Consider the following 23,699-nt stretch of genomic DNA (forward strand, 5'->3'; position numbering starts at 1 on the left):
ATATTTCACGATGGCAACGTGTTACAATTACACCAAAAGTTACAAAGGGTTTAATGAGTTATCAAGTTTTACTAACCATTTTATAAATGCTCTGTGTGCCCTCCACCTGCTGTACGGACAACATCGAGACGATAGTTGAATTCGTCCCTAACGCCTCTCAAAGTGTCCTCTTCCACTGAAGTCACCGCTGCCGTGATTCTGTTTTTAGGTCATCCAGATTAGTCGCTAATGGTGGCACAAAACACGGTCTTTTGTGCCACCATGCTCTTTGACATTGGTGGATCAATGCCGAAACGCCGTTGAAACGCACGCTGCACCGCAGTTACGGATTCAGTTTTGCTGAACTGCAGAACGCAAAACTCCTTGTGTTGCGGGGTCACCATCTTGCGAATGACTGAGGCTCGGGGTTGTTTGTGCGCTGGGAGAGGCATCTAACGGTGATCATTTAAAACTATGCCCCGCCCTCTCTATGCCCCGCCCTTTCAAGTGGCAAGCGTTTCATTCATGGGCGGTTAGTGGTTGCAGAGATATAGCGATTTCAAATCGGGTCCATCTTTTTGAAACGCCCTGTATAATGCGCCCGGTCACTCTTGCAAATGAGACTCCATTTCCCTGGTCCCATGAGTTCTCTCACCTGCTTGCACAATCAACTTGAAACATTGGCTCTTGCCAGCTACTTCAAGCCCTCATTGGGTCCTGGGGGCAGCACTCTGAACCCACAACCTCTGAACCTTGTTCCCATCCCAATAATTAGGTTTAAAATCTATAATATAATCAGTCGCTCACAAGGCTTACGTGTTCACGGTAAGAATTTATTGTTATAAACAATAATTGGCAAACAAAAGCATTGACACACAAGCAGTATAAACAGAACGTTATTATCTTAATAGCAACATACTTAACACGGCACGATTATGTACATTGACACGTCACACGGTGGGCAGTCCTACAGCATCGCAGCCTCCGGGCTGGGAAAGGACTCGCCAATGTCCATGTCGGGGTCTTTTTAACAGCACCAACAACTGCAATGCAACTCCTCTTATTTGGGATGTGGGCGACAAAACACCACGGGGGTCCTATTACCCGCGACGTTATCTTGCGAATTCGCTCCGCTTGTCCGTAGTGATGCATTTTGTTCACTAATAAAATCGCGCGAATTTGCAAAGACCTTGGCGGATAATAGGAAGCCCGTTCCGCAACGCAGGATGGGAAACCGCAGATGATTGCGGTTAACAGGAAGAATGTGGCCGTGGACTTTTTTCGCGAACCCACGGAGTGGTGGATAAAAGGGTTACGGATAGCAGGAGTTTTACTGCATTATGCCTTTGTTTTATTCCCGTAGTCAAAGGCGTACGGGAACAAGGACACATTTATACGCGGCAGTAAAGATGTAAGAATCGTTCGATTTATCGATTAACAAACACAATTCGCGTTTCAATTTTATTACATTTATCTTGTATTCTGACAGCCAGAGGACCTCCGTCTTGGCCGTGGTGGCTCGGCAATCGTAAACGTTGCGAGTTCAAATCGTGGTTCAGACACTTGACCCAGCCCATCTATCCCTCTGCGCTCGGTAAAATGAGTGCCACTTGGTGGGAGAGATCAACAATGAACGTCCGATAGATTCAACTCCCACAATAGGAATGTGGAATGTCCTCACCACTGGCTCAGGGCTGTAAACACAAGACGAGCACCGACTCAATGCTCACTTGAACAGGAAATCTCTGGCGTTTCGTTGGATCTCCAGAGTCAATCCGATAGGCGATTCGGTGGGTGATTTTAGTGGTTGTGGTGGTATTGGCGAAAGCCCGGGATGGATTCATTGAACCTTCCACGGCGCTCGGAGTCTGGATTCTGCCGACGACGCGCACACGCTAATTCCTAGAGGTTATACTAATTCACGTAACACTGATCAGGGGTTAAAGTTCACCAACAATAAAATAAAACATTGCACATTTGCTCGAGAATACTCAAAACAGAGCTTCTCAACTCCCAGCTCTTATGACCTGCAGACCTATCCATGCGTGTGCAGTGTCGTGTTGCTTTGTGTGGGGGGGTGTGTTTGCACTGTCCTCGCAATATCGGGCTAATTCAGGGTTGGGTTGGCCTCCACTATACCAATCGCCCCTTCCCAAAACCACATCATTCCCATGAAGGCCAACTTTTGCCCCATTTACATTATTGATATTGCTTTTATTGCATACGTACAAGTAGAAACACATGTTTCATGTATAATCATTATTGAAAATCACACGAGCAAATTCCAGATCGCACAATCCAATTTTGCTGCGGTAGCAGTAGCGGCTGCAGGGACCTGTACGGGTCGCATCACGTTTCCGCGCGGCGTGAAGACCGGGGCTAACGTCAAGGCAGCGGTCGCTTTGCACGGCGCAAATTGTCTGAGCTCACCTGAGCGCGATAGAAATGTAGAAAAGTTATCAATAATAATGACAGTGTGGACACAAGCTCAGAGGTGCTCGAAAGCCTGACCAAATTACATAGGGGGCCTTTAGATAATTGTTTAAGGTTCCACCAAAAAAATATAAAAGCCTGCTTTTTTAGATTTAAAGCTTTCGTGACTGCAGGGATTCATCTTCTTTGTTATTTCGGTAAAGTCACGTAGAAGGGAAGTAAAATAATAAAAATAAAATATTAAAATATTATTTTATTATTATTTTATTATGTTTTATTTTTATTATTTTATTACTTCCCTTCTACGTGACTTTAGAAGGGAAGTAATAAAATAATAAAATAAAACAATAAAATATTATTTATTATGTTTTTTTTATTTTATTACTTCCCTTCTACGTGACTTTACCGAAAGAACCAAGAAGAGGAGAGCCTGCTTTTTCCTTCGCCGTTATTTTGAGGACTCGCTGTATTTGTGTACAATTGTGTAGACCAGTGCAGGGGTGAGCTCCGCGCAAGTGGCGTGGCGCGTGTGGTGGGTCTGTGCGGTAATGCTGGGGTGCAGCAGCCACGAGCTGCGACGTTGATGGGACGCGCTGCTCTCGCCACCAAAAAAAAAAGTTCGTATTTTAACAACGACGACGACGACAAAAAAATCTCGGTCTAACGACGATCGCTCAACCGTCTCGACCTTCAAAAGATAAGGAATGCATCTCCGTTAGCTGTGCAAAAAGAGTTCGTTCGCTGACAAAACCGGACACATGGTCCAGAAGGCCGAGCACCTGGAATCTGGGACACGCAACAGCTTCGCAATTTTCAACTTCATATCGGCTCGCAGCAAAAAAAAAAAAAATCGGGGGCTCCGTTAATTTTATTCGGTGCCATTCCACACACACACACACACGGAGTGACAAAAATAATTTTACAAATGCGCCCGATCTACAATTACTCCTTCTCCACTGGCACACCCGAGCCAGGCCAGCGCCGGGCCATCACGGCACAAGACTTGGAGGATGTCTGAATCTGGCTTGGGGGGGGGGGGGGTTACCCACAACTTGATTGCTTTGTGACGTCAGCGGCACAGCTCGGCCTCTGCAGTGGAAAAGCAACCCGGAGCCTCTAGAGCCGTGCCAGGCTGGCTCCGTGCCAGGCTGGCTCCGTGCCAGGCTGGCTCCGTGCCAGGCTGGCTCCGTGCCAGGCTGGCTCCGTGCCAGGCTGGCTCCGTGCCAGGCTGGCTCCAGCACGGCTCGGTTGTGCAGCGGAAAAAGAGATATATAAGATGTAGATTGCGATATTGATATATATCCAGCTTCTACGAAGGAATACTTTTTTAATATTATAAATTAATAGCCTATCGTCGATTTGAAAATGGCAAATCATTGGTGGGGGTATGATGTGGGGGGGACATGGCAAGTGGATAAAAAAAAAACTTGCTTTGAAAGCATTTTACAGGCTCGGTTTAGAGCAATAACCATTGTACCCACAAAGTTTGTGAAGTTTCCGCTCACTGAACTTTGGAGCGTCAACGTCACTTGGGAACGCGAGGGATGCTGCCGCGCGGCGTGACGGGCTAACGCGACGCCGACTGTCGGCCGGCTCCATTCGGTCTCCGGGCACGGGCTGTCGAGGTTTTTCTCCAAATCCAACACCCCCCCCCCCTCTGCCTCCGTCCGCACCCACCCACATAAATGGGTCATCCACGGCGGCCGCGGCCGATTGGCAAGCAGCAAGCGGGCCGCGTGTGCGGTGGGGGCGGTGGAGATTTTTTTTTTGGGTCTCTCCAGCACGTTTTTTGTTGCGCCCCGATCTACACAAACGCGTGGCCGGCGTGGAATAGCAGGGCAAAAGAAAACTCTAGAATTTCCCGCGATCGCGCTCAGCGGTCGGCCCTTCCGCCAGCGGTGGCGCGAGAGAGCAGTCTCGGCGAGGCCGGCACCATTTTTGGTTGTCCAACTTTGTAGCGACGCAGAAGGTGGGGGGGGGCCTCGGCATGAACCCTCGCCCGGAGAAGGCCAAAGTCCAAAGCCCTGCGGGTAAACGTGACCGTAAAGGAGCCGACCCTTAGCCAGAAGCTTGCCACGTATGGAACGCTCTTCCAAGTAAACTGCAGCGCGCCTGTACGGGCGCGCAAAATATTTCCCTCCGCACAGACATCGATATATATGCGTGTGTGTGTAACTCGGTTCTATCCAGACGAAAGTAATCATATAATAAAAAAAACGTTATAATAACCGATTAGAGTTCTATACAATAATAATAATATTACTACTACCAAGTACAAATAGAAAAATGAGGATCGCCATTCACGGTTCCCACCACTCGTGACCTCGCATCGCGACGGCGCCCCTCCTGACGACGCGGTCGGGCGCCAACGTCGTGCTCTCGTCGTCAACGTCGCGCTCTCGTCGTCAACGTCGCGCTCTCGTCGCCAACGTCGCGCTCTCGTCGTCAACGTCGCGCTCTCGTCGCCGGGACTCGCGAGCACGGCGCTCGGTTGTCGTGCTCGGCGCACGACGTCCCGCTCGTAATCTACTTTGCGGGTCAGGTCGGGTCGCCGCTGTGTGTGTCGTGCTCACTCCTCCACCCGACGCGGCCGGAAACCCCCCCCCCCCCACCCCCACCCCACACAAAGTTGTCAGCACCTCCGATGAGCACTGTTGGCCACGTACGGTGCGAAAGAAGTTCAACATTCACACACGTACGTAGCACGGCCGTATGTTGAAGCGTAATCCGCACAGTTGTTAAACGTGTGCGGATCACTCCCGATCGTGCCGGTGGTCGTCTGCGGCGACATTCGTTTGGAGGTGTGCATATTGTCTTCCAGCCGACACACACACAACGACACTTTTTTTATCGAGTGCTCCGGAGAAGACTGAGGGAACCAGGACGGCGCGGCGACCCTGACTGGCTTACACGGTCAGTCTGTCAAACATCTTGGGAATTGACATACTCCATGTGAATTCACATGTGCACCCCTCCCCCTAACTCCCCCATCACCGTGGCCAAGGTGAATCGTTAACACTGGTCATGCTACACAGAAGCCTCGCTGGGCATCCACCCGAGGCCCGGCAGGGGCAGGCCTCGGCAAGTCCCCACGAGGGGTCCTCTCTTCTTTAAGACAAAACAACGACGACTTGCGGGGCACGGACCGCACGGCAGGTCCAGCGGTACCCCCCCCCCCCGCCCCTGGCATTCGCTCGTGCGGGTGCACCGCACCGCAATTGGCACTGGTTTGACGCGGCTGTCTCTCGTGGGAACACCAGCCGACTCCCGCGTCCGCCCGACGCTGCTCATCTCACCCACGCGTCGCTCTCACCCGCGCGTCGCTCTTCCCACCCACCCACGCACAGATTTCTGACGCGAGCCTTAACATTTTTTTGCAAAACTTTGCATCCGGAACCGCCAACAGTCACCCTCCCCCCGCCCCCCCCACTTACATCCACCCTCACGCACGAGCGGCACACCACCGTGGAAAAGTTACAGCCTCTGTCCGGCTTTTGTCGGAATCGTGCGCGGGGGGGCCGAAGGCGTGCAGACGGTCGCCGGGAAAAGGGAAAAAGAGCCCCTCCCCACTCCCCCCCCCCACGCCCCCCCCCCCCCCACCACCGGTCCGTGGTTCGACGCGGCGCATCCTAGCTCGACTTCTTGCTGGCCACCCTCTTTTTCCTCGCTGCCAGCATCTCGTAGAAGGGGTCTTTGCTGATGCTCGCCCTGCAGGGTAGGGTGGGGGGGGGAGGCACAGAGTGAAAGCGAAAGGTTTTTTTCCGTGCGATTCGTGTGCAGCCCCCTTGCCACGAATGATTTGGCGATCGCCGCTGCCGCATTAACAGCGGTGCACAAGCACGGTTGACGACAATGGCACTGAAACAACAACACCGTGTGTTCGCGCGTGGTGTGCGGGCCGAGCGGTAGAGTAGCGGTTTAGGCGCTGCGCTACAAACCCGGCGACCCGAGTTCGATTCCTGCTCATGACCAATGCCGTTGGCGATTATCCTGACCGGTCCTGGGCCTCCTCTCGGTCAAATGAGTACTTGGTGCGGTGTGTAAACATCGCCACGAGGGAGACAAAGGCGGCAGGGCATGGTGTTGGCCACCCACCCCTTTGTGTGCCGGCCTTCAAAGGTGCTCGCTAACATCACTTGCCCCAACAGTCTGTTAAGGCTATACGGGTGATCTTTGTCTTTTTGTGCAGCCTGAAAAGGAAAATTAAATAATAGGCGACGTTTCGGGCAATGGCCCTTTTTCATAGCACAACGCTGACCCTCGCACATTTGCTATGACGTCGGGCCCAGAAGGGCCTTCTCACAACGGGTCGACTGCATGGTGCGACCCCTGAACCTTGGTGTCCCCGTCACCGCCCCTGGGGGGGGTGGGCGAGGAATGGGGGGGGGGGGGTGGGGGGTCGGGTGGGGGGGGTTCAGCGGTGGGGGAGGAGTGGGGGGGGGCACTTACTTGATGCTCTTGATCCACTCGTCGCGCTCCTCCGGCGTCGGCGCGGAGATGCGGTAGACCACGTGGTTGCCCTCCACCACCCGGCCGTCCGCCTCCGTCTTGCACGCCTTCACCAGGCCGCCACCGTCGTTGTACAGCTCAAAGCAGTTCTGTGTCGGCGGCAGCAGCAGGGGGGCCGAACAAGGGAACGATTGAGAGTTGGAGCGAGCGGTGGAAATTCCACGTTCCCATGGCTGGGGGGGGGGGGGGGCGGGGGGAGTCTATCCAAAGGACAAACCCGCTCGTCGTATCGATCCCGCAGTGACGATGGACCGAAGTCAACCCACCACGGTCAGGAGTTCAACTTGTGGCCTTCCCATCGTGAGCTGGCCTGCGCCTGCGTTAAGCTCCGGGAAATATTTGCCCTCCCCCCCCCGAATGCACAGCCCTTTTGTTAGTCCAGTGCTGGATGAAAGCATCTCGATCGGGAGGGGGGGGCGTTATTCGACCATACTTCGCCACACTGGTCACGGAGAATGTCACTGAAAACCGCGGCGAGGATTCGAACGCGTGGGTCGCCGGGTTCGTAGTGCAGTGCGCTGACCGCCACACCACCGCTCCACCCAGGACAGGCGCCCGTGTGGGGTGGAGTGCGCGGGGTGGAGTGCGCGGGGTGGAGTGCGTGGGGTGGAGTGTGCGGGGTGGAGTGTGCGGCGTGGAGTGTGCAGGGTGGAGTGTGCGGGGTGGAGTGTGCGACGTGGAGTGCGCGGGGTGGAGTGTGCGAGGTGGAGTGCGCGGGGTAGAGTGCGCGGGGTGGAGTGCGCGGGGTGGAGTGCGCGGGGTGGAGTGCGCGGGGTGGAGTGCGTGGGGTGGAGTGCGCGGGGTGGAGTGCGCGGGGTGGAGTGCGCGGGGTGGAGTGCGCGGGGTGGAGTGCGCGGGGTGGAGTGCGCGGGGTGGAGTGTGCGGGGTGGAGTGCGCGGGGTGGAGTGCGCGGGGTGGAGTGCGTGGGGTGGAGTGTGCAGGGTGGAGTGCGTGGGGTGGAGTGCGCGGGGTGGAGTGCGTGGGGTGGAGGTGCGCGGGGTGGAGTGCGCGGGGTGGAGTGCGTGGGGTGGAGTGCGCGGGGTGGAGTGTGCGGGGTGGAGTGCGCGGGGTGGAGTGCGTGGGGTGGAGTGTGCGGGGTGGAGTGCGTGGGGTGGAGTGTGCGTTGTGTGGGTTGGACTCTCACCGGCTTCTTGGGATCGTCCACTTCCCGAATGCTCAGGTTTTCCAAAGGGATGATCCCGCGAGGTTCCTTGTCCTACCCAGACACACGCACGCTCCCCACGGTCAATCGTCGCTCCCCACGGTCAATCGTCGCTCCCCACGGTCAATCGTCGCTCCCCACGGTCAATCGTCGCTCCCCACGGTCAATCGTCGCTCCCCACGGCCGCTTTGAAAACACTTCGTCGGAGCGAGCCTCCTCGCCACTCCACCCTGGCCTCAAAGCGCACCTAGCCTGGCACAAGTGCCGCCGTAGCGATGTTTCAGACGTAGTGCGGATAACCTTCGACTGGACATCCGTGAAAAATAATAGCTTTACGGCTCATCGGATTCCTCCGGTGCAAATAAATATTCTGTTCGTTCGTTGTTGGCGAACTCGCACAGGTGCAAGGTGTAGACGGGGGCGGGGGGGGGGGGCAGGCGGGATGGGGGGGCACCCCCCCCACTCACTCACCGTGGTGTACTCAAAGTAGTAGAGGCAGTTGTCGGTGAGGATGAACCATCGCCGCTTCCACGTTTTTACTCGGCCGCCTGCAGTGAACACAACAGGGCCCCTGGCGTCAGCTTCAGATAAATAGATTAATGAATGCGTCACCGTGCCGACGCCGTAGGATCCATTTGCAGACACCCCACCGATTTGCAACGAGGCCCTCTCGCGCTCTCCCCTCAACGGCCGAGCGGCGAAAAGATCTAATGACGGGCGACCCGAGTCAACGTGATTTTGGTGCCCTGAGCCAGCGAATGGAACTCCCACATTTGTATGGCTGGGACAAGTCTATCCTGCCCTCTCACCGTCACCGTCATCGCCAACCCTGTCATCCCTGACATCTTGGCCTGGTCATTCCTTACTCCTTCTTTCCTGCCCAGCCCTAACCCTCCTCCTCCTCTCTCCCTAATGCCGCTCATCTTGAACCACGCCCACCTCCTCTTTGTCCGCCTCTGGGGGGAGGGGGGGGTGTAGGGGTGAGCATTCGAACCCGGCCCCCCTTTCCCTCGCCTCTTCTCCCTTTCTCCCCAATCATTCTGCAACATCCGTGACTCGGCCGCCCTTCCCCGTGGTGGTGCCGTGCCACGGCTACGACAGATTTGTTTTTTGTGACAACGAAACAAGAAGAAAACGGGGGGGAAAATAAGCACCCGAGGTGGAAACGGAACGACGGCGTCGCAAGGAGCGCATAAAGTGGGGGGGGGGGGGGCGAGGTGGGGGGGGGGGGGCGAGGTGGGGGGGGGGGGGCGAGGTGGGGGGGGGGCGCGAGGTGGGGGGGGGGGGCGCGAGGTGGGGGGAGCGACGCGAGTGATCGCACGTACCTCCTGCAGCGGGGAGCAGAGAAAGCAGTGGACAGGGAGACAGAAAGCAGCCGTCATTCACCAGGCAGCCGTCACACGTTGACAATATCACCATACCATTGGAACCTCATTTGCCAGTAAAAATATGATAATTGTTTTTTTTACCCTTCTATCTGGCAACACAACTGACACCTTTTTGGTTTACAAGGAGTCATGTTTGCATAGACCACAATACCTGCGGTTGGAATGCAAAAAAACATAACTCTGATAATGTATGCACTGTCCTTGAAGTTGTTTGGTCCACACCCGAGACAGCTTTCCTTAGAGCCAGATAGAAGGGTAAAAAAAACAATTATCATTATCACCATAGTTATTGTTATTATTCGGAATATTTATTAATACCGGAGGAATCCGACGAGCTCTAAAAAAAACAGAAGCTCATCGTCTGAAAGTCCCCAGACTCGGCCGTGCCAGCGATAGAGAGCGGCGTCGGGAGCGACTGCGCACCCACCCAGCTTGAGGAGCCAGCCCTCGCGGTCGGGGTTGAAGAAAGTGTGCGTCAGGTCGTTCCCGTCATCCTCGGGGATCTTGAACGGCTCGTTCTTGATGCTTTCGTACAGGTTCTGAAAACGGGGGGGGGGGGGGGGAGGAGGGGCGGGAGATGAGACGCGGGTCGCACGGAACAACGACGACGCCGGCTCAGCCAGGCCGAGTCAGTCAGGCCAGGCCACCCACACCGGGTCAGCCACGCCAAGTCAGCCACGCGGCAGAAAGCCCGGCGTGCACCGCCCCTGACGATGCCCCTCCACCCTCCAACCCCACCTCCAGAGCGGTCCGCTAAGGGTACGGCGAATTGAGGGGGGCAACCGCCCCGGGTCCCGAACTTAGAAATTATGTTTTGGTCCCCGCCCACTGCCAGGGTAGCCCCACCCATTATGCCGGTAGCCCCGCCCATTATGCCAGTAGCCCCGCCTACTGCCCAGGTAGCTCCACCCACTGCCCAGGTAGCTCCACGAGGCCAGATCATTTGGAGCGGGACGACAAAACCCAGATTTTTCACAAATTCTTCACAAATTCTTCACAAATTTTTCATGCGGCCACCGGGGACCGACTTTGTGGACTGCCCAGGGCCAAGCCCAGGGCATTCGGTGGCCTCGATAAAAAAAAATGTAAGAGATTCCAAAACGGGCGGTGACGGTGATTCTGCGCCTGGATGGAGCTCGCTCGGTGGTGTTGCTGTGATGGGGGGGGGCTGGGGGGGGGGTTGGAGGGATCGGGGGGGGGGGGGGATGCAGGGCCACCCACCCGGAGCAGCTCCTCCGGCAGGTCGCCCCCGTCGTTGATCCCGCGGTTCATGATGACGAAGCGCTCCACGGTGAGTTTGTCGCGCACGTTGGGGTTGTGCAAGCTCGTGTTGAGCATGATGATGGCGAAGGAGAGGACGTAGCAAGCGTCTGCGGCACAAACACAACAAGGTCCCAACACCGCCCCTACAAACCCCCCCCCCCTCCTCCGCCGTGTGGCCTTTAACGGACTGTCGGGACGTGTGGCAACGGCGAGCACACGTCGTTGTGGCAGAAAATGTCATCATGGCGAGGTGTAATGATTGCGAGCTGTAATGATTGCGAGCTGTTTTTGTTAAGTCGGCGTGCGTGCGTGTGTGCGAACGTGCATGCATGCGTGTGTGCGTGTGTACGTACGTGGATGCGTGCATGCGTGCGTGCGTGTGCGTGTGCATGCATGCGTGTGTACAAACGCAGATGCATGCATGCGTGCGTGTGTGTGCGTGTGTGCGCGTGTGCGTGCACGTACCGGTGGACTGGAACACCCCGGGGTTGCACTGGCAGTAGCGCGCCGCAAACGCCTCCATCATGCGGTCGATCTTCTGGGCCTCGCCTGGCAGACGGAAGCTCCACAGGAACTGCCTGCATGGACACGGACACCGACACGGGCACCGACACGGTCACCGACACGATCACGGTCACCGACACCAACGCTGACACCGACATCGTCACGGCATCGACACGGAGGAGGTGCGAAGAACTCGCCTGAGAGCTTGCACCAGGTTGAGGTTCGTGAACTCGTGAAGGTCGACAAAGGCCTGCAGCACCTTCAGGTTGAACTCGTCCCTAGGTGGATGCGACACGGGAAAAAGGGTGGACACGGATCGACAGGCCAAAGGTTAATTCAAGTAAGTTTGTTCAGCGCTTCAACACAACGCCTTCAGTACTCCGATACAATTTCCTCACTACCCATCTGGTAGCCAATTAAACGAAACTATTTTTTATTTCGCCAGGTAAGGCCGGGTGAACTTTCTAGCTGTTTCTCGGAAGCGACCTGGCCGCAGCTCAACGAAGTGGCTTATCGTCGCGTGGGAATCTAGAGCAGCCAATTACTCTGAACGCGTATTGATTCTAAATTGTGGAGGGGGAAACCGGAGGACCCAGGGAAAAATCCACGTGGCCACGGGGAGAGGGACACGTATGTGTAAGGGTTGGGATCAAACCTACGACCTCCTGTGTACCAGGTGAGGTAGCTAACATCTCGCCACCGTGGCGCCCGTTGATGGATAAAGGCCGTTTGCAAGCGGCAAGGCCTCGCTCGCGTGACCATGGGCCGTGTGAAGTGAAGTGGCGGCCGTCTCCGGTCCGTGGACCGTCGGCCTCCACCCCCCGTTAGCGCCGCACCTCTCTCCCAGGTAGTCGCCGATCGCCGTCTTGTTCAGCCCTTCGCCCTTGTAGAGGAACTGGGCGATGTCTTCCGGTAAGCTCTTGAGCAGATCGTTCTCCACCAGGTAGCGAATGCCCTGTGAATAGAAGCGACGCGATCATTACCATCGTCATCATCATCATCACCGACCATCGTCAGCCACCGTCCGTTGCTGGGCGGAGGCCTCCCTGCCAGGCTGTCCCGTGATGCAACGCTCCACCGAGCACCCTGCACACGAGCTGATTTATTCGCCTCCATCTCCGCGGGGGCTTACATCCCCTTTGGCTGCCACCCCCGTCATTCATTTTCCACCGTGCTGCGACAGTTAAAGAGCATTCCGCGTGCATTGGTTCTGCTTAAAGCTCACGACTTCATCGTACAGTTGTGGCACGAGAAATTGCGAAAGAAAAAAAATCGTGACGTTTAGTTAAGTGCGGCAACCCTACTCTGTGACGATCAAGGAGGGGGCCACGTATTTTGATCGTCACAAAACGAGCAGCCTCTTCCACCGGACGCCCTCCGACACGCCGGGCGCTCACGCTGCTCAGCGCGATTTCCGCACTGGGTTCTACGCTCCGATGACACGACGCCGTTATTTTTACGAGTGACGTAAACTGGCGGAAAAAATTAAAACCGCAATTGTTAGATATTTTTTTACGTAATTTTAGTTTATTTTGAGAAAAGACTGGTGGAAAAAAGAAAAAAAAACACAATTGTAATTTTTTTTTGTTACAAAAATTTTTTTACCATTTTTTTTTATTTTAGAAAACTTCTCTAACATGATGAGGGATGATAATGCCTTAAAAAGACTGGTGGCGACAGGAGTTCCGCTTGCCTTTTTCGGGTCCATGTTGAACTTCTTGCGACCGGCTGTCATCTGCTTGTTGCGCTGCATGGTTTTACTGCAGGGCAGAGAAAGAGAGAGAGACCAGAGATGACGCTTCACCATCACCGCAGGGCGTTTCGCTCACGTTCAAGCCACACTGCCCCCGTCGCCAACAACATTTAACACCGGCGGTGAAGAACATACGGAGGCCACCGCGACTTCGTTTGCCGGGGTGGAGAGATGTTCACTCCCTCGCCTGGTATAGAGGAGCGCGAGGGTTCGATCCCAACCCTGACGCCAGATGTACATTTGGAGTTTGCGTGTCTCTCTCCCCGTGATTTTTCTCCGGTTCCTGCGGTTTTTCCCTCGACATTTAAAAGCTTGCGACTTAGAGTATTTGGCTGCTATAAATGTCCACGTGATGGTAAGCCACTTCGTTGAGCTATCATTTGTGATAGCCTGATCGCTTCTGAAAAAGAGCTACATAGCTCAGTGGGCCTTACCTGGTAAAATAAAATATATATTTCATTTAGCCCGTTCATCCGTGGGCTATGACCCAATCACACCTGCTGTAAACTCAAAATATTCAGCAGGCGTCAGGGTCGGGATAGAATCCACGACATCCTGCATACCAGTCTAGGCAGTTAACATCTCGCCACCCGGCGCCCCTAAACAACTTCGAAAGGGCCCGAGAACGACATTTATCCATCCCTGCGAGCGTCCTCCCTCTGTCCTCCCTTCCGTTTCGCTCCGTCCGTGGCGATTTACTCGAGAAACTTGGCATGACACACTCCTCCCAGCTCTCCTCCCCCAGCTTCTTGTAACTCGTGTTTACATTTGGACTCCGAGCCCTGCTAACCGGGCACTTGAGAGGCATCATTTAAAACTGGCAAACGGCACTGTGGTATGAATTTTAGAAACACGTGCTTCCGTCACCGCAGGAGGCCTTTGCGTCGCCATTGGCTGCCGGCCACTTGCATTCGAAAGTCGGATTGGGCCCTCGGTGGGTAGTGGCTTTCCCCCAATTCGTTCACACCGCAGCTGCTCGCGTTTGGCAAGTGGCCCGGCTATCGAGTGCGCAGGCGGTGCAACCGCGCCGAGGGGTCGTGGACCGGAGGGGGGGAGGGGGGGGGGACGGGGGAGCCCAGGTTTTCCAGGCTACAAAGAGGGGGGCTGGGCATAATAGGGTTGACCAAAAACGAAATTTCGATTTAAAGCTTTCGTGACTGCAGGGATTCATCTTCTTGGTTCTTTCGGTAAAGTCACGTAGAAGGGAAGTAATAAAATAATAAAAATGAAACATAATAAAATAATTCTCACGACGTTTCGGCCACAACGCAAGCAGCCATCCTCAGGTGAAGAACAGGTCTGTTGGAAAGACAGCGTCTGAAATAATAAAATAATAATCTTTTTCTCATTTTATTATTTCCCTTCTACGTGAACCAAGAAGACAAAAACGAAATGTTAGATCCTCGCAGCATGGCCCGTGCCAATCAGAGGGTGTTACGACACTGTGGCGTGCAGCTGTCTTTGTTGAGAGTCGCAACAAGGAGTGGGACTTGGAGAGCCCGTTGTAATCCGATCGTCCACTGCCAATAACACGGGGAGGGGGCAGGGACGAGCGTGCCTTGGTGCCAACACGAACAGGCTCCTGCGTTCAACCGAGGCCTGATGCTGTCAGGGCAGCCCAGCTGCTTGCGGCTGCTGTGCCTCTGCCAACCCCCGCCCCCCCCCCACGACCTTCACACTTCAGCTCCCACACCACTCTGCAAAAAGCGGCGACTGCCTTGGCCAATGTGAGCCGGATCTGTCAAGTGGCTCAACGTTGCCAAAAGGCTTAAAGGCGGCAGCGGGCCAAGGCAGCTGCAATCCGCCTGTCATCCCAGGCCAATATCAATAGTTACTCCGTGGCCTCGCCCCCCACCCCCTTCCTGAATAGTCCATCCTTAACACCAAAGACAAAGAATCCCCCGCCGTGTAGCCCTTAACAGACTGTCGGGGCAAGTGCTGTTAGCGAGTAGCAGCCTTTGAAGACCGGCACGGCACACGAGCGGGTGGGTGGCCAGCGCCACGCCCGGCCGCCTTTGTCTCCCCAGTGGCGATGTTTACACACCGCACCAGCTGCGTATTTAAGACTAAGCCAACCCAATGTTGGCCACGAGCAGGAATCGTACTGGGATCACCGGGTTCGTAGCACAGCAGCGCAATCATCACTACGCTACCGCTCCCCAATACCAACACCAAAAAACAAAGATCCCCCGTGTAGCCTTAACAGACTGTTGGGGCAAGTGCTGTTCAGCGAGCACCGGCACCGCACACACACACTCACAGAACAATTCAGATGTACATAGCGGCTGAACTCAACAGCACAGCGGTACATAGCTGTTGGAAACAGTGCGACTCACGCGCCGTGTACAATCTATTCTGTTCTATTTCGGATTGACAACGCGCCTTTTCAAGGGCGCTTTAAAATGCAAGCCGACGGCGTTCAGAGAGGAAGCTGACGGAATGGATGGAGGGGCTAGGAATGGGGCTGCTGATGCTGCTGGGGGTATGCCAGGCAGAGTAAGGTGGAGTGTGATGGTGAGTGACGCTGTCCGATGGTTGCAGCGTGGACGAGAGGCGCTGGGGTATGGCGGCACGAGCGTGAAGTAGTGAAATGGGCATGGATGAGGGGAGGTGATGGGTGGTCGGGGCAGAGGTCTGGTGGCCGGGTAGTTGAGCTGATGGAGGAGCACAGCGTAGGGCTGGGGAAGAGATGTGGTTAGATGCACAGCAGTTCCCGAAGAAGCTCCCGACGGTACGCGGAGAGAAATGTCGGACATCGTGCCGAACGACGCACGGCAGGGCCCGGTGGGGGTGGCTGCGGGGAGGGGTAGTGTCGTGGTTATCGCGCTACGAACCCGGTGGGCCGAGTTCGATTCCCGCTCATGGCCAACACCAGTGACGATTGTCTGAACCAGTCCTGGGCACCCCGAGGTCGACTCAGCCTCAAATGAGGACCTGTTTATGGTGCGTAGTAAACATCGCCACTAGGGGAGACAAAGTGCTGGCCACCCGCCCCCACGTGTGCCGAGCCGGTCTTCATAAGAGCTCGCGAACAGCACTTGCCCCTACAGTCTGCTAAAGCTACGCGGGGGATCTTTGTCTTCGGGGGAGCGGGGGTGGGGGGGATGGGGGGGCGGGGCCTGGGAACACGAGGCCTCACGGTCTCACGGTCCCAGTGAAGCGGACCACAACAATAGCAGGCCACCGCTAACCGCCTCCGACACTTATTAATCCGTCCCACGCTTTCACTCCTGGGTGCCTCCCCCACCCACCCGCTACCTGCTCCACCTCATCCAGGCCTCGTTTTTCCAGCCCCCCCCCCCCCTCCCCCTCATCGGTGCCAGCTCAGGCATTTGTAGCCGGTGTATAAACAAAGCAGCTGTTAAATTTCGATTTAAAGCTTTCGTGACTGCAGGGATTCATCTTCTTGGTTCTTTCGGTAAAGTCACGTAGAATGGAAACAATAAAAATAATAAAATAAAACATAATAAAATAATTCTCACGACGTTTCGGCCACAACGCAAGCAGCCGTCATCAGGTGAAGACCAGGTCTGTCGGGGAGACAGCGTCTGAATGAAACAGCACCATGCTTGGACGGCGGTGGTCTGCTGGAAGTTGCGGTTGTTACATATCACAAAAACACGCGCGGCTCTGCAAATTCTTGAGTATTTAGAGGAATGAGGGAGCGAGGGAGGGGAAGGACTTTGGGCAGGCACGCACGTACGTACCTTCCATCCATGAATTCAATGGTCTCCATCTCATTCATCACGTCCGCTATCTCGTTCTTTAGTCGCTGTGAATCGACAAGACACAATCGCGCGAACACACGTGTGCGTTAGACGACGATTCAATTCCTACGCGTTTAAACAAGTATTTTAAAAAAGATGCAAGCAAGTATTAACAGAACCCGCGTCTCTGCATATAAATACAAACGCGTGTTTAAGTCCATTGGCCCTATCGGCTTTCCAGATGAACACCATCACCACCACCACCATCATCATCATCATCGGTAGCAGCAGCATATAGCCACCACGCTCCAACGTTGATCAACATGTCTGCCTTTACATCATCATCATCATCGTCGTCGTGGGCGTCACCATCATCCCCCAGCGAGTCGTTTTGCTCTACTGCTGGACGTTCCGTCAACTCCGCTTTAACCGCCCGTCTGTGGTGCGGTGTGTGTGGAGGTGGGGGGGGTGGAGTCCCAGTGGGCTTGCTCCGAGTGATTGGGGAAGGCCTCCCCCCCCTCCCACAATCAATGATCTCCCCCCCCCCCCCCCCGGGAGACAGAGCGGTAATCGACAAGCGGCGAGGTTAAGAACCCGTGACCGCTCGCGAAGGGCTTGAATTTGCATTTCAGAGAGGATGACATTCGCGCCCACGCGCTGAGGCCGGGTGTGGGGCGGTTCGTCGGACAGGTTCAGAGGACGTGCGGCGTCGCAACAGCGGCTGGCGAACTTTGTTGCGATAAATTTAGATGTAAAGCTTTCGTGACTGCAGGGATTCATCTTCTTGGTTCTTTCGGTAAAGTCACGTAGAAGGGAAGTAATAAAATAATAAAAAATTAAACATTAGATATTATTCTATTATTTTTTTATGTTTTATTTTTATTACTTTATTATTTCCCTTCTACGTGACTTTACCGAACGAACCAAGAAGATTGTTGCGATAATAAATCATAGCCGTCAACCCCTTATCAGTGCCCCCCCCCCCTACCTTGTTACAGACCAATTCAGAACTTATAAATCTCGACGTTCATCCTGCAAAGTCCCATCACAAGGGAGAAACGCAAACAGACAGACACATTTTTGTCGCCCCTATTGAAACGGCTGTCCGCCGTATGGACCTGAAAACTCAATTTCCCTGTACAATAATACGGGGTTGACAGCTGTCATAAATCATAAACGTGGCGGAGGTGCTCCTGCGTTGGCAGTGGTGGTGCACAGTCAACAACAAACACTTTCCGCGTCACTAACGCTGCATACAATCGACAACGATTGGGACAATGGAGGCGACTTCATAGCGCACTGTGGGTAAATGTTGGCGTGAACAGAAGCGCCCGGAGATTTTACTCTCCCACGCGCACCCCTCTCACTCCCCACTCAGTCACCCCCCCCCCACTAACTTCCCCCCCCCTTCTACCCACTCTCACTCTCCCACGCGCACCCCTCTCACTCCCCACTCAGTCACCCCCCCCCCACTAACTTCCCCCCCCCTTCTACCCACTCTCACTCTCCCACCCTCTCACTCCCCACTCAGTCACCCCCCCCCCCACTAACTCCCCCCCCCCTTCTACCCACTCTCACTCTCCCACCCTCTCACTCACTCCCCACTCTGTCACCCCCCCCCCACTAACTCCCCCCCTTCTACCCACTCTCACTCTCCCACCCTCTCACTCACTCCCCACTCTGTCACCCCCCCCCCACTAACTCCCCCCCCCTTCTACCCACTCTCACTCGCCCCCCCTCACTCCGCCCCCCCTCTCATTCCCCCCCTCTCCTTTCCCTCCCCTCCCACACTCCCCCTTTTTCACCCACCCCCCCATCCAACCCTCACCCACCTACTCCCCCTCTCACTCCTTCCCTCTTTCACCCCCTTCCCACACACTCCCCCACCCTCACCCACCCAACCCTACTCCCCCCCTCACACCCCTCCCACACTACCCCATTTTCACCCCCCCCACTCTCACCCCCCCTCTCACCCCCTTCCCCCCCCCCCTCACTCCTCCCCCCTCTCACACCCCACCACCCACACTCCCCCCCTGGTAGGTCCGAGTCCTCCGTACGGTTGGAGCTGTGTGCGCTTAGAAGGACACACCGTGTCAACCCACACGGTTTACCCCCCCCCCCCCCCCCCGTATTCTTGTGCAGGGAAATAGAGTTTTCAGGTCCATACGGCGTACAGCCGTTTCAATACGGGCAACACATTTTCTGTCGTCTATTTGTTTGTGTTTCTTCTCGCTTGTGATGGGACTTTGCAGGATGAACGTTGAGATTTAGAAGGGGCACTGATAATGGGTTGACAGCTATGTAGTGGTGAGTGTAGTGGTGAGTGTAGTGGTGAGTGTACTAGTGGTGAGTGTAGTGGTGGTGATTGTGTATGTGTTTGTGTTTCTTCTCCCTTGTGATGGGACTTTGCAGGATGAACGTTGAGATTTAGAAGGGTCACGGGGTGACCAATAAGGTGAGCGTTGGGCCGTGATAAGTGATAAGGTAGGGCACTGCTATGGGGTTGACAGGTACGCGCGGGGGTCACGTGTCCATACTTCACCACACTGGTCAGTGTGAGTTTGTGACGGCGGGGGCGGGCGGGGGGCAAAGACAATGGGGGCGTGGTAAGGAATAAGAACAATGGATTGTGGCTGCACTGCCCTCTGCCGGCAAACACTGATTGACAAAAGGGAGGGGTTGGAAATTTGTATTCCTATTTTATATTCGAGAAAGAGAGGCAGATTGTGTGTTGTTGTTGTTGCTGTTGTTCGTGCAGCGACAGCGGGCGCACGTGCACGACTACCTGCGCGCGTGCGCCACAGGGAGAGAAGGGGGTGGCGAGAGGCGAGAAAAACTACGGTGGCAGAAGCAGAAGACGACGGAGGAGGAGGAGGAGGCAGAGGTCAGAGGTCAGGGGAGGCAGGAAGGAAGGAAGGGCGGGCGGGCGGGCGGGCGAGCGAGCGAGCGAGCGAAGAACAAGAAAGGATGGGGAGAGGGGTGGGGAGAAGGGGGGTCACAGGGCCACAATGGAGGCGAGGTTTCACGGCATGAATCACGGGACGCGGCGGACAAACCCACTTCCTCTCCGTTGGGACCGCCAGCCTCGACTCACACGGCAGGGCCGTGGCGATAGATACTCCGTGTGACACGTACTCCACGTGACACGTACTCCACGTGACACGTACTCCACGTGACACGTGCTCTGCGTGACACGTACTCCGCGTGACACGTACTCCACGTGACACGTACTCCGCGTGACACGTACTCCGCGTGACACGTGCTCCACGTGACACGTACTCCACGTGACACGTACTCCGCGTGACACGTACTCCGCGTGACACGTACTCCGCGTGACACGTACTCCGCGTGACACGTACTCCGCGTGACACGTACTCCACGTGACACGTACTCCACGTGACACGTACTCCACGTGACACGTACTCCACGTGACACGTACTCCACGTGACACGTACTCCACGTGACACGTACTCCGCGTGACACGTACTCCACGTGACACGTACTCCACGTGACACGTGCTCCGTGGCGGTACATCTCACTCGGCCTCACGGGGATTCAACGCAAAGCAGTCGGGTTGACTGATGAGCCAGAACTCACCGATTCACTCTCGTTCACTGGCAGGTCAGTCGCCCCCGTATCACTCTTCTATCGCTACTACCGTGGGTCGCCCTGCCCGTGAACTTGAGCCGTTGGTTCCTCTGACCAGACACTTGACTGGTTAGTCACTCGTGCTGTGTTCAGCTCCTCCTCCTCCTGCTGGGCCCGTGGCGATACGTGCCCCAGCGTAAAAGCTTCGAGCCTCGAAGCCACCCGTAGGGCCTTGCCCCCATCGTGATAAGAATCTACAGTCAGGGATCGGCCGTGGCGAGTCAGAGATCAGAGATATTTGTACGCGCGGTCTGTTGAACTTCTTTCGCACCGTACGTAGCCAACCGCGAGGTGCGGGGGGAAAGGACGACAAACGTCAACACAAAAAGCAGTTCTAGAGAAGTGAGTTTTCAATCGAGATGATTTATAAGTGCACAGCTCTGGTGGCTTTTGAATATCGGGTGGGAGAGCGTTCCAGACGGCCCCAGAATCGCATCTGAAAGCGCCGTGCGATGCGGTGACGATGTTTCAGCCAAAAGCTGCCGCCCGCTGCCACTGCTGCGAGGATGAACGGAGTTTGCGTGACCGTTTAACGCTCCTTGAGTCACAAATCAATTTCGTTTAACAGGGCGAGAACTCGGGTGGAGACGAGGATGAGACGCAGTTGCAAGCGTTACCTGGGTCACCGAAATGACAAACCGCAATCACCAAAAAAAATAAGTTCGCCGATTAAACGGAGACGATCCAGTGCAAATGACATCCAGGATAGAGATTACATCGACAGTAGAGTTGTTTTTTTTTGGATTAGATCGCGTAAATATAAATGTGCTGTAAGACCCATCACTACCCGACACAGCTAATCAGTAAGGTTTGTCATATGAACAAAACAGCACACCGCCGTGTGTTGGCGAGTAAACCCACGACATCCACAATTCCAGTACTGTGACGTCTTGCGTAATTACAATAACCAGCATCATCAGGCGACAGACAGAATTGTGGAGAAATCCTGCTGTTTTGGTCTTACATAGAGGTGGGGGTGAATGCGATGTCGTCGCTTGTGAAGAACGTGGGGGGGGGGAGGGGGATTAGTGTAGTCACATAAGTTACAATGTATGTTGGGTTATTCACAGTTAATCAACATACTTAATGTGATGCGTGCACATTACCAATATAAGATCGCGCTCAGCGTGCCGATCAATGCCCCACAGCGGGGGGGGGGTATTGATTGTCACATTTGAGGGAAAAGGGCTTCGCCAACAGATGATCGATTTCGCTCGGGGTCTCACCTCGATCTCGGCGAGTATCTCCTGCTTGCGACGGCGTACATTGCTCAGCTCCAGCTGCTCCTCGGGGGTCAGGTCTGTTGGCACTGCAACGGCAGAGGGGAGGGGGTGTGAGCCCACAGCCAGGGCATCGTCATGGTCCGGAGTCGGCAAAGTTTGACACCGATCGTGGATCATTGAGCGCCGCCGGTGGCTAGGAGATGTTAACTCCCTCGCCTGGCGTGCAGGAGGTCGTGGGCTCGATCCCGACCCTGACGCCTGCTGTACGTTTGGAGTTTGCGTCTCTCTCTCTCTCTCCCCGTGGTCACGTGGATTTTTCTCCGGGTCGTCCGGTTTTTCCCTCCACATTTAGAATCAACATCACGCGTTTGGAGCATTTGGCTGATATTTCCACGCGGTAAGCCACTTCGTTGAGCTATCATTTGTGGCCAGGTCGCTTCTGAAACAGAGCTCTAAAGCTCAGTGGGCCTTACCTGGTAAACTAAACAATTGATTTATATAAGAATAGAAAACCAATTCTCATATTTTGGTACTGGCAAAAGAGGTCCCATGATGTAATTGTTTTATTATTTTTAGTTTACTACGGCGTGGTCTTTGAAACTGACCGGGCCACTCCAGAGAAACAGCCTCTGGAGTAGGCCCTCGTCCCACCAACGGACGTCTGTTAAAAACAACTTCATCGCTCATCGGTTTCCTCCGGGACAAAAAAAGGGTTCACACCATTCTGATAAACCACGGCGGGACTCCAAGTGACTGTGCCATCGACACCGCCCGGCCCGGGTCGAGACAAATGGAAACAAACCCACGGAGAGAGGTGGGGGGGGGGGCACTTTCACACTTTCACACTTTCCACGGAGTCCATCGGCGACCGGTGCTGAGCCCCGTCAAACTCGCCCCCCCACCCACCCCCCGGGTTGAATCGCAGCCGACGGCTCAAACAGCCGAGATTCGAACCCAGGGCTCTCGGCGGTACCGGCCGAGGTCACCGGGACCCAGAGGACCAGGGGCCCAGGGCCCAGGGCCCCAAGGGTCCGCTTTCAGGGCAGCGGCAATTGTCCCCCAGAGTCCCCCCATGGGTGAGTTCGCCCGCTGGCCCTGGGAGTCTGCTCATTCGCCGGCAAGAGGAGCGTTCCCCCCACCCCCCCCGCCGCTGCTGTTCACGAACCGCTGTGCAGAGTGCCGACAGAGCGTGCCGTGACGTATGTGAATAGTACGTCGAACCGCTTGTGTACGTAGCCAACCGTGCAAATCGGAGGTAATGGCTTCATCGTGCCCCAACACCCGCGCCCGCCCACCCGCCTGCCATTTAACTTGAGAGACAATGGAAAAAAAATCTTTTACAAATATTGGGGGGCCACGCACCCCTCCACCACTGACCGCCTTAGTACTCAAGAGGCGCTATTCAGGTGGAAGGGAGCCAAGCGGTGAAATGTGTCGCAGGGATACATCGCAGATTCATTAAAGGGACGATCGACTCCTCGGGGCGTGTTTCCTTGTTGCCGGTACAAGTCTGCGGGTCTTGAACTACCGTCGCCATACACAGCTGTGATGGCCAAGTTTACCGAAAATGATCATCCACTCATTGAATTTTCATTTAATTTTTGTTCATCGCTTTACACAGCGTCACTCATGCCAACAGCATCCCACAACACTCATTCTTTTCCTTTCCATTCCACGAACCCCTTCAAAAATTACACCCCTCTCCTGCCCCGCCCCCCCACATCTCTCCTCCCGAAGGAGGGCAACCCCCGTGCAAACCCGACGGCCGCACGGCCGCCAGCGATGCCAACGATGTCGCCAAGCACCGCCCATCACCTCCCGTCCAGCGGCACGCTTAGGAACAGAGGTGCGACTTTCCACCCCACCCACCGTCCCCGCCTCCCCCCCAAATTATCGTTGCGTTGTCCTATTGAGTCGAGTAATGGAACCAGCAATTGGTAAAGGAGCCAATGAGGGATTGCTGAAATAATCGGAAGAGCCCAGCCAGACCGGAGGTCTTCGATCACTCAAGTCCCTGATGAACCCACAGTTTGTTACCCCATTGGAATCCCGCCCCCCCCCCCCCTCTTGCAGCTCGCTCATGAGATAATGTTGATGAAATCTGTTCATCCCAACGTACGGCCGTGCTTA

At 55.2% G+C, this 23,699-nt stretch overlaps 1 protein-coding gene across 3 annotated transcripts in view; it reads right to left on the reverse strand.

The window, feature by feature from the left end:
- Positions 1–6,011: 6,011 nt before the first annotated feature.
- LOC144730289 (cytohesin-1-like) overlaps positions 6,012–23,699 on the reverse strand; it is a 94,413-nt gene continuing 76,725 nt past the window's right edge. For all 3 annotated transcript variants that reach the window (XM_078610981.1, XM_078610980.1, XM_078610979.1), the window contains exons 2-13: positions 21,573–21,655; positions 16,699–16,763; positions 12,932–12,998; positions 12,075–12,193; positions 11,436–11,516; positions 11,200–11,312; positions 10,693–10,841; positions 9,899–10,010; positions 8,555–8,631; positions 8,066–8,137; positions 6,862–7,010; positions 6,012–6,120 (exon numbers count right to left, since the gene is read on the reverse strand). In XM_078610981.1, the coding sequence (XP_078467107.1) occupies positions 6,042–6,120; positions 6,862–7,010; positions 8,066–8,137; positions 8,555–8,631; positions 9,899–10,010; positions 10,693–10,841; positions 11,200–11,312; positions 11,436–11,516; positions 12,075–12,193; positions 12,932–12,998; positions 16,699–16,763; positions 21,573–21,655 (1,166 nt within the window). In that variant the 3' untranslated portion in view covers positions 6,012–6,041. The remainder of the gene's footprint in view (positions 6,121–6,861; positions 7,011–8,065; positions 8,138–8,554; positions 8,632–9,898; positions 10,011–10,692; positions 10,842–11,199; positions 11,313–11,435; positions 11,517–12,074; positions 12,194–12,931; positions 12,999–16,698; positions 16,764–21,572; positions 21,656–23,699) is intronic.

The sequence above is a fragment of the Lampetra planeri genome, chromosome 35 (assembly GCF_965212315.1).
Source record: "Lampetra planeri chromosome 35, kcLamPlan1.2.h2, whole genome shotgun sequence".
Classification (NCBI taxonomy): Eukaryota; Metazoa; Chordata; class Hyperoartia; order Petromyzontiformes; family Petromyzontidae; genus Lampetra; species Lampetra planeri.